This window comes from Haemorhous mexicanus, chromosome 33 (genome assembly GCF_027477595.1).
Source record: "Haemorhous mexicanus isolate bHaeMex1 chromosome 33, bHaeMex1.pri, whole genome shotgun sequence".
NCBI lineage: Eukaryota > Metazoa > Chordata > Aves > Passeriformes > Fringillidae > Haemorhous > Haemorhous mexicanus.
The window spans coordinates 985,695-996,061 of NC_082373.1; the positions used below are offsets into that span (position 1 = coordinate 985,695).

The following is a 10,367-nucleotide window of genomic DNA, read 5'->3' on the forward strand; positions in this document are numbered from 1 at the left end:
ACCCTGTTATCCTCACACCCTCTCACCCTGTTATCCTCACACCCTCTCACCCCCGCCGCCTCCCTGTTCCCCTCAGGTCACACCCCAGCCCTGGCGTGTGCCCCCAACAAGGACGTGGCCGACTGCCTGGCACTGATCCTCTCCACCATGAAGCCTTTCCCGCCCAAGGACGCGCTCGGCTCCTTCAGCCTCAGCCTCCTCACGAACTGCGGCATCGCGGCCAAGGCGGCGGCGGCGGCGGCCTGCGGGGCCCTCCCGGTGCCGGTGCCGGCCTGCGGGGCCCTGCCGGTGCCGGCCTGCGGGGCCCTGCCGGTGCCGGCCCGCGGGGCCCTCCCGGTGCCGGTGCCGGCGTGCGGGGCCCTCCCGAACGGCTCCTCCTGCCCCTACTCCAAGGACCGCCACAGCGCCATCGGCCTGGACGGCTGCTACTCGGAGTGACCTCCCCCCCTTCCCCCGACCACGGGTGACCTGATATCTTTATTCTATTTATTTAGAAATTCTATAAATATAGGGCACTTTAAAGGAGAACAAGACCGGGCGGGCCCAGCGTGGGGTGGGTGAGGGTGAGGGTGGGGGTGAGGCCGAGAGTTCGGGGTTTGTGTGGTTCCAGTGGGGTCAGAGCGGTGCCAGGCACGGTCCCTGTGCCCTCCCTGGCTGGCAGGGGCTGGAAGGGGCAGGGTTTGGGCTGGCAGGGGCTGAAGGGGGCAGAATTTGGGCTGGCAGGGGCTGAAGGGGGCAGAATTTGGGCTGGCACGTTCCTGGTACCCTCCCAACCCTCCCTGGCTGGCAGGGGCTGGAAGGGGCAGGGTTTGGGCTGGCAGGGGCTGGAAGGGGCAGGGTTTGGGCTGGCAGGGGCTGAAGGGGGCAGAATTTGGGCTGGCAGGGGCTGAAGGGGGCAGGGTTTGGGCTGGCACATCCCTGGGATGGAAGGGGCAGGATTTGGGCTGGCATGTTCCTGGTACCCTCCCAACCCTCCCTGGCTGGAAAGGGATGGAAAGGACAGGATTTGGGCTGGCAGGGGCTGGAAGGGGCAGGATTTGGGCTGGCAGGGGATGGAAGGGGCAGGGTTTGGGCTGGCACATCCCTGGGATGGAAGGGGCAGGATTTGGGCTGGCACATCCCCAGTCCCATTCCCTGTGCCCTCCCAGGCTGGCAGGGGATGGAAAGGGCAGGGTTTGGGCTGGCACATCCCTGGGATGGAAAGGGCAGGATTTGGGCTGGCACATCCCTGGGATGGAAAGGACAGGATTTGGGCTGTTGGGATTTGGGCTGGCAGGATTTGGGCTGGCATGTTCCTGGTACTCTCCCTGTGCCCTCCCTGCCTGGCAGGATTTGGACTGGCACATTCCCTGTGGGCAGGAGCTGGAAAGGGCAGGATTTAGGCTGGCACATCCCCAGTCCCATTTCCCTGTGCCCTCCCTGGATGGCAGGGGCTGGAGGGGCTGGATTTTGGGCTGGCAGGATTTTGGCTGGCACGTTCCTGGCATGGAAGGGGCAGGATTTGGGCTGGCAGGATTTGGGCTGGCAGGATTTGGGCTGGCACATCCCTGGCATGGAAGGGGCAGGATTTGGGCTGGCACCAGGCAGGTGCTGTTGGGTTTTTCCCTTCGGGGTTGATGGCAGCCATTTCCTCCCCTCCCTTCCTCTTGCCCTCCTGGCATCTTTGTTTCCTTCCTGCTGTTTCTGTTTCCTTCCCAACATTTTTGTTTCATTCCCAAATTTTTTATTTCCTTCCCAACGTTTTTTGTTTCCTCCTTGGTGTTTCCTTCCTGGTGTTTCTGTTTCTTTCCCAATTTTTTTTTATTTCCTTCCCAGAGTTTTTATTCCCTTCCCAAAGGAAACCAAATTTCAGTTTTGGTTTTCATTTCATTCCCAGCAATTCCCTCCCTGCTCAGCTGGGATCACAACAAACCTGAACTCTTGGCCAGGGAGGGAATTTGGGAATTTATTTGGGGGAATTTGGGAATTTATTTGGAGATTTTTGTCCAGCCAGGGTGGGAATTTGGGAATTAATTTGGGGGAATTTGGGAATTTATTTGGGGGAATTTGAGAATTTATTTGAGGATTTTTGTCCAGCCAAGGTGGGAATTTGGGAATTAATTTGGGGGATTTTGGGACTTTATTTGAGGGAATTTGGGAATTTATTTGGAGGTTTTTGTCCAGCCAGGGTGGGAATTTGGGAATTAATTTGAGGGAATTTGGGGAATTAATTTGGGGGAATTTGGGAATTTATTTGGGGGGATTTGGGAATTTATTTGCAGATTTTTGTCCAGCCAGGGTGGAAATTTGGGAATTTTTTGGGGGGAATTTGGGAATTTATTTGGAGGTTTTTGTCCAGCCCAGGTGGGAATTTGGGAATTTATTTGAGGGATTTTTGCCCAGCCAGGGTGGGAATTTGGGAATGAATTTGGGGGAATTTGGGAATTTATTTGGAGATTTTTGCCCAGCCGGGGTGGAAATTTGGGAATTAATTTGGGGGAATTTGGGAATTTATTTGGAGGTTTTTGTCCAGCCCAGGTGGGAATTTGGGAATTAATTTTGGGGAATTTGGGAATTTATTTGGAGATTTTTGTCCAGCCCAGGTGGGAATTTGGGAATTTAATTGAGGGATTTTTGCCCAGCCAGGGTGGGAATTTGGGAATTTTTTGGGGGGATTTTAGGAATTTATTTGGAGATTTTTGTCCAGCCGGGGTGGAAATTTGGGAATTTATTGGGGGGAATTTGGGAATTTATTTGGAGGTTTTTGTCCAGCCAGGGTGGAAATTTGGGAATTTTTGGGGGGGATTTTGGGAATTTAATTGAGGGATTTTTGCCCAGCCAGGGTGGGAATTTGGGAATTTATTTGGGGGGATTTTAGGAATTTATCTGAGGGATTTTGGTCCAGCCAGGGTGGGAATTTGGGAATTTATTTGGGGGATTTTAGGAATTTATCTGAGGGATTTTGGCCCAGCCAGGGTGGGAATTTCCCCTCTCCTCTCCTCTCCTCCTACCCCCAAAAAAACCACTTGAAAACCCCAAATCTGCTGTACCTGGCACCCCAAATCCCTTTGGCAGCTGAATTTGGGGCAAATCCAACTAAACCCGGGTGCCCCACTGGAGCCTCCTCCCCTCACAGGCACTTTAGGGATTCTGTTGCTTTTTCCTTTTTTAGGGATTTTTTTTTTCTTCTTTCAATTTATCACCTCCTAAAAATTGCTTTTTTTTTCCCCCCTTTGTGTGGAGAGAGTCAGTGTTGGTTGCTTGCTTGGTTGATTGTTTATTTTTCTCTTTAAAAAAAAAAAAATAGAATTATTTATAGAGAAACGAGCATTTACCTTTAAAAAAACAACAAAAAAAATTTAAAAAAAAATTTCCAATTCAACATTTTAACCTTTCCTAAAGAAACAAATGCACTTGCAAGTCCTTCCTCACCACCCTGGGTTGATTATTTTTGAGTTTTTTGGCAGATTTTGTGGATGTGAGCGGGATCTTTGGGGTTTTTTTTTGCCTTGAGTTCTCATTTTTCGTTTGAATTTTATTTTTTACAACTCCTGGTTATGCTGCAGCTTCGAAGCATTGCAGAATTTTGCACTGTTGGGGTTTTTTTGTTGTTGTTTTTTCCTTCTGAATTCCTGTAACATCAAAAAAAAAAAACCAAATTTTCCCTCCTTCCCACGAATCTATTCAAGCCAAAGAGGGGATGCAGAGAGGAAGGGGCAGAAAAAATTCCAGGAATTTCAGGAATTTTGGGAATTTCAGGAATCTCCAAGCTCCTCACCCCATTAAAAAGAACATTTCTGTAACCAAAATTCGATTTTTTTGTTGCTTTTTCTTCCCTTTTCCAACCATTTCCCTCATCCCCTGGCACTGCTTTGTTTTGTTTTTATTTTTGTTTTCTTTTTAAACCAAAGCCAAACTTTTTTCAAACCAAAAATGAAGTTTTTTTTGGGGTGAAAAGCACATTTTTTCCTTCAGGGCTCCCCCACCCCAAGCACTCAACAAAATCCACCCTGGGGGAGATCCAGGCACTTGAGAGGGGCAGAATTTGAGGAATTTTCCCCTTTTTTTTTGGGATAAAACCCCTCCCTGTCCCCCCATCCCCAAAATAAAACTCTGCTCCATTTTTGCACCGGATACCTCAGCTCAGAACCAGAATGAACTCGAAACTTGAATCAAAAAAAACACAAAAAAAACCTAAAAAAAAAAAAAATATCTTTTTTTTTTTTTTGGAAAATCCTTTTTTTTTTTTTCCAAGAACTTTTTCCTTCTTTTGAAATTTTTTTTCAATATTTTCTCTTTTTTTTATATATATTTTCCCTTTTTTTTTTTAATCTTTTCCCTTTTTTTAAAAGATTCCCTTTTTAGGGAAGATCTTTTTCCCTTCTTTTCATAGATAATTTTATTTTTATTTTCCTTTTCTCAGAACATCTTTCCCCCCTTTTCTTCAGAACCTTTTCTCCCTTTTTTCTGGATTTTTTTTCCTTTTTTTTGGGAAGATCCTTTCCAATATTCTACTGAGGAGAACTGGAAAAAAAATAATTTAAAAATAAAACAAACAAAACCAGAGAGAAATGTTTACATTTTCCTGCAGCTCCTTCCCTTTTCCCAGCAGGAATTTTTGAGGATTTTTGGGGGGATTTTTGGGGATTTTTGGGGATTTTTGGGGATTTTTTTTAGATTTTTTGGGAGAATTTTGGGGGGATTTTTTTGGGATTTTGGGGGGATTTTTTTTTATTTTTGGGGGGGCATTTTTTCAGATTTTTTTGAGGATTTTTGGGGGATTTTTTTGGGATTTTTTGAGGGGATTTTTTTGAGATTTTTCTGGGATTTTTTTTTGTGATTTTTGTTTTATTTTGGGGGGAATTTTTTGGATTTTTTTTTTTTTGGAGGATTTTTTGGGGGATTTTTTGGGATTTTTTTGAGATTTTTGGGGGGATTTTTGGGGATTTTTTCTTTTATTTTTTAGGATTTTTTGAGGATTTTGGGGGAATTTTTGGGGATTTTTTCTTTTATTTTTTAGGATTTTTTTGAGGATTTTTTGGGATTTTTTATGGAATTTTTGGGGGATTTTTTGGGGGAAGTTTTTCTTTGGTATCCCCATGACAAGGAGAGAATTTCTCACCCTTTTTTTACCCAAACTCTGCTTTTCTTCTTCATTTTTGGGGTCATATTTTGACTTTTTGGGGGTTATTTTTGCCCTCCCTGCTGGCCTTGTCCCCAAAGTGTCACCTCTGCTCAGAGACAATCAAAGCCACCTCCAAAAGGGCTTCGAAAAAAATCATAATAATGAAAAATAAGATGAAAATATTAATTAATAATAATGCCGTGATTATTATTAATTAATAACGAAGGGGAAGGAGGTTCCAGCAGCGCATCCAGAGGGGAGAGGGGAGAGAGGGGCTGGGAAAAAAGGGAATTTTTGGCCTTTTTTGGTTTTTTGGGGTGTCCCAGTCTTGTTCTCCTTTAATTCTGTATCGTTCTCGTCGACAGCACAGCTTGAAAATTTAATTAATTAATGAATCATCCAAGTGTTTGGGAAGAATTAATTGCCTTTATTTTGCTAAACGAGATTGGATGATTTTTTTTTTTAATTAATTAATTTTTTTTCGTCTTTTCTTTTTTTTTTTGGATGGTTTCCCCTCCCCCCCCTCTGATGAGTTGTTTAAAAAAGATTAAAAAACAAAAAAAAAAAAACCAACAAAAAAAAAAGGGATGGAGGGAAACTTCCGCTGCCCTCCCCTAAAAATCCCCAAATTTTCCATCCTTTTATGCCAAAGTCAAAATTTCTTTCACTTTCATCCCTTTGATTGGTTTGGAACACTCAGATTCTTTTTCCCGACCGTCTGGAAGAAAAAAAATAACAAAAAAAAAGCCCAAAAAAAAGGAAGTTTCTCTCCCACCCTTTGGTCCAAAGCACTTGGTTGGAGTAATAAGCACTTTTGTTAAAAAAAAGGTTGAGTTTGGGTTCCCTTGAGCATCCCACGGGCTAGAGAGCAGCAAGAGGGAGCCGAGAGTGTCTTTGGCTTTATTTTTTCAGTTGGGATTTAAAAGAGAGAAAGGTGAAAAAAAAAAAAAACAGAAAAAAAAAATTTAAGAAACTCAAAGTTCGTTTTTAGGGAATGAATGGGCGAAGGGGAGTTGTGGTTTTGAGAGAGAGAGAGAGAGAGAGGGAGAGAGAAAAAAAATGAAAAATATTATTACAAAAAAGCTAAAAAAGATGGAATTAAAAAAAATAATAATAATAATCCAACAGCACAAAAAAAAAACAAAAACAAAACAAAAAAAAAACCAGAAACGAAAAGGACATTTCAGAGTCCCCGGGGGATTTTGCACAGCCCGAGCGAGGGGCGCCGCCCCCTGAGCCATAGACCCGCGACAAACACTGAATGTACCGCGACAGCTGGGGACAGCTGGGGACAGCCTGGGGACAGCCTGGGATAGACTGGGGACAGCCTGGGGACAGCTGGGGACAGCTGGGGACAGTCTGGGATAGACTGGGGACAGGCTGGGATAGACTGGGGACAGGCTGGGATAGACTGGGATAGCCTGGGGACAGTCTGGGGACATCTGGGGACAGTCTGGGATAGCCTGAGATAGACTGGGGACAGTCTGGGGACAGCTGGGGACAGTCTGGGGACAGCCTGGGGACAGCCTGGGATAGACTGGGGACAGTCTGGGGACATCTGGGGACAGTCTGGGATAGCCTGAGATAGACTGGGGACAGTCTGGGGACAGCTGGGGACAGTCTGGGGACAGCCTGGGGACAGCTGGGGGCAACCTGGGATAGCCTGAGATAGACTGGGGACAGTCTGGAATAGACTGGGACAGCCTGGGGACAGCTGGGGAAAGTCTGGGATAGACTGGGGACAGTCTGGGATAGAGTGAGACAGCCCGGGGACAGTCTGGGATAGACAGGAACAGCTTGGGGACAGTCTGGGGACAGCCTGCGATAGCCTGGGGACAGCCTGGGACAGTCTGGGATAGACTGGGGACAGCTGGGGCAGCCTGGGGACAGTCCAGGATAGTCCGAGATAGCCTGGGATAGCCCGGATTCGCCTGAGGACAGCTTGGGGACAGCACGGGACAACCCCGGGACAGCCTGGGGTAACCTGGGGACAATGTGGGGACAGTCCGGGACAGCCCCGGGGCCGCTGCTGCCGCCACTCCCCGGCCACGGGAACTTGGAGTTGTTAAAGAAGCGTGTCCCCGTGTCCCCGTGTCCCGCTCCTGTCCCCGTGTCCCCGTGTCCTGCTCCTGTCCCGGTGTCCCCGTGTCCTGCTCCTGTCACCTGTCCTGTCCCTGTCTCTCTCCTGTCCCTTCCCGTCCCACTCCAGTCCCGCTCCTGTCACCTCCTCCAGCCCTGTCCCCCTGTCCTACTCCTGTCCCTGTCCCTGTCGCTGCTCCTGTCCCTGTCCCTGTCCCTCTCATGTCCCTCTCCTCTCCCTGTCCCTGTCCCTGTCCCTGTCCCTGTCCCTGCTCCTGTTCCTGTCCCTGTCCTCTCCCTGTCCCTGTCCCTGTCCTTGTCCCTGTCCTCTCCCTGTCCCTGCTCCTGTTCCTGTCCCTGTCCTCTCCCTGTCCCTCTCCCTGTCCCTGTCCCTGTCCTCTCCCTGTCCCTGCTCCTGTTCCTGTCCCTGTCCTCTCCCTGTCCCTCTCCTGTCCCTCTCCCTGTCCCTGTCCCTGTCCCTCTCCTGTCCCTCTCCCTGTCCCTGTCCCTGTCCCTGTCCCTCTCCTGTCCCTGTCCCTGTCCCTGTCCTTGTCCCTGTCCCTGTCCCTGTCCTTGTCCCTCTCCCCTCCCTTCCCCTCCCATTTTCCCATCTCCTCTCCACCCCCTCCCGCATTTCCATTCCCTCTCCCCCCTCCACTCCCACCCCTCCCCCCTCCCCTCCCTCTCCCTTCCCCTCCCTCTCCCTTCCCCATTCCCTCACCTCTTCCCCTCCCTCCCCTCCTCCTTTCCCTCCCATCCCCTCCCTCTCCCCTTCCTCCTCCTCTCCTCTCCCCTTCCTCTCCCATCCCCCCTTCCCCTCCCTCTCACCTCTTTTCCCTCCCTCTCCCTTCTCCACCCCTCCCTCTCCCCTCCCCCTCCCTCTCCCTCCCTTTTCCCCTCCCCAGTCCCACAGGAGCAGCCCCAGCCTCCCCCCCCCTCCCCCGGCCACACCCCGGGGCTGGAATCCGGCAGATCAATCAATAAAAAATTAAAAATTAATTAAAAACAAAAACCATAGCACTAAAAAGCCAAGCAAAAAAAAAAAAAAAAACCCACAAAAAAATCTCCAAAAACGTGGAATCCCTTTGAATTTCGGTCCCGTTTTTGGGGAGCTCCGTGCAGATCCCAATTCCCAGCACGGGGAGGAGCAAGGAAAACCCCAAACCTACAAAAGCAGAGACCCCAGAAAGAACTGTTCTTTTCTTCTCTTTTCTTTTAAATTAAAATTACAATTCTTCCTTGATTTCCTCCCGATGTTCTGTGGGGTGGGAATGTCTGGCTGGGATCTTTGCCTTCAGTGAGAAACCAAAGGATAAAAACCCAACCCCTTCCCACTGCAGCCACGGACACGGGGGTTCCTCAGTTCAGGCTTTTTTCTGGGTTTTTTGTCCTTTTCTTTCCTTTTTCCCCCTTTTTTCTTCCTTTTCTTTCTTTTTCTCCAAGGACACAAGGAGCTCTTCAATCCTCTTCTCCTGGCTGGAATTTTTCTGGGCTCGGCAGTGAAAGGAGATTTAAAAAACCAACAAAAAAAAAATCACAAAACTTGTTTAAAATGATGATAAAAAAAGCCGAGGTTCACCCAAAACATCGAGGGGAGCTCCGGGGCTGCCCAAAAATCCTTGGAATTGTGGGGTGAGGCTGGAGGGGATGGGGGGAAAACGTCTCTAAGGCATCTGTAGCAACTCTGTGTCTTTAATATCCTCCGTGTCAATGCTGCACCTCTGTATTTTATGCACATAAATGTTCCTTTGATGCCGACAGGACAAAAAAAAAAAAGACAAAACCATAAAAAAATATAAATAAATATACAAAAAAAACCTCATCATCACCTGTCAGGTACAGCCAACTCCTCCTTGTGCTGGTCCGTGTCTCGTCCCGGGCCTCGTCCTCCTCTTCTCCTTCGGGGGGACAAAAAGATGGGGAGGGAGGGGTTAAAAAATAACAAAAAAATAACAAAAAAAAATAATAATAAAAAAAAAAAAGGAAAATAGCCTTACTCGACCCAGTCGTTATCGATATTGTTCTCTGTCAACTTGAAAATAAATAAAGGAAACTTCGCATGGAAAGTTTTGGTTGTGGTGATTTTGGGGGGTCCTGGGGGGGCTCCTGCTGCTCCTCCCGAGTTCCTCCGGAGCTTTGCAGAGCCTGCTCCTTCCTCCTGCTCCTTTTTTGCCTTTTCTCAGCCCAATTCCTCACGGTTTGCACAAAATTTGATGGGATTTGGAGCTCTGGGTTGGTTTGGGGGGATTTCGGGGGTTCTGAGCCTCGGGGATGGACAAAGAGAGGGGGGAGGAGAGAACAGAGGGGTCCTGGACCCCTCCGAGGGTCCCAGGACTTTGGAGGGGTCCCAGAGTCTTGAGGGGTCCCAGAACTTTGAGGGGTCCCCGAATCCTGGGGGGTCCCAGAGCTTTGAGGGGTCTCAAAACCTTGGGGGGGGTCCCAAAATCTTGACGGGTCTCAGAATCTTGAGGGGTCCTAAAACCTTGAGGGATCTCAGAACTTTGAGGGGTCCCAGACCCTCCTGAGGGGTCCCAGAATCTTGAGAGGTCCCAGACCAGCCTGAGGGGTCCCAAAATCTTTTGGGGTCCCAGAACCTTGAGGGGTCCCAGAGTCTTGAGGGGTCCCAGAATCTTGAGGGGTCTCAGACCACCCTGGGGGGTCCCAGACTGCCCTGAGGGGTCCCAGAATCTTGAGAGGTCCCAAAACCTTGGGGGGGGCTCCCAAAAAACCTTGAGAGGTTGCAGAACTTTGAGGGGTCCCAGAACCTTGAGGGGTCCCGGAACTTTCAGGGGTCCCAAAATCTTGAGAGGTCCCACAATTTTTAGGGTTGAAGGGTCCCAAAACCTTGAGGGGTCCCAGACCCCCCTGAGGGGTCCCAGAACCTTGAGGGGTCCCAGGATCTTGAGGAGTCCCAAAACTTTGAGGGGTCCCAAAACTTTGAGGGGTCCCAGCCCCCCCAGAACTTTGTGGAGTCCCAGAATCTTGAAGGGTCCCAGAACTTTGAGGGATTCCAGATTCCCCTGAGGGGTCCCAGAACCTTGAGGGGTCCCAAAATCTTGAGGGGTCTCAGACTGCCCTGAGGGGTCCCAGAACCCCCTGGGGGGGTCCCAGAATCCTGAGTGGTCCCAGAATCCTGGGAAAAAACCCAAACCAAAATAAAAAAGGCAAACCCATTCAGACTCGC

At 48.9% G+C, this 10,367-nt stretch overlaps 2 protein-coding genes across 2 annotated transcripts in view; both read left to right on the forward strand.

Moving 5' to 3' along the window:
* The window catches only part of ANKRD52 (ankyrin repeat domain 52), a 63,139-nt gene extending 59,836 nt beyond the window's left edge, over nt 1-3,303 (forward strand). The window contains exons 28-29 of the mRNA XM_059871803.1: nt 77-951; nt 1,499-3,303. Of these exons, the coding sequence (XP_059727786.1) occupies nt 77-438 (362 nt within the window). The 3' untranslated portion in view covers nt 439-951; nt 1,499-3,303. The remainder of the gene's footprint in view (nt 1-76; nt 952-1,498) is intronic.
* LOC132340743 (uncharacterized) lies at nt 958-3,303 on the forward strand. Its single transcript, XM_059871804.1, has 2 exons — nt 958-1,523; nt 1,561-3,303. Exons 1-2 carry the CDS (start codon nt 991-993, stop codon nt 2,048-2,050), a joined length of 1,023 nt encoding a protein of 340 aa, XP_059727787.1. The 5' UTR covers nt 958-990; the 3' UTR covers nt 2,051-3,303.
* Nucleotides 3,304-10,367: the final 7,064 nt, after the last annotated feature.

Bases quoted from the DNA above. Each gene is read 5' to 3' on its own strand.
- LOC132340743 (XM_059871804.1), top strand. From the start codon at position 991: ATGGAAAGGACAGGATTTGGGCTGGCAGGGGCTGGAAGGGGCAGGATT. The intron at 1,524-1,560 runs GGCAGGATTTGG...TGGCATGGAAGG, and splicing joins GGGCTGGCAGGATTTGGGCT to GGCAGGATTTGGGCTGGCAC.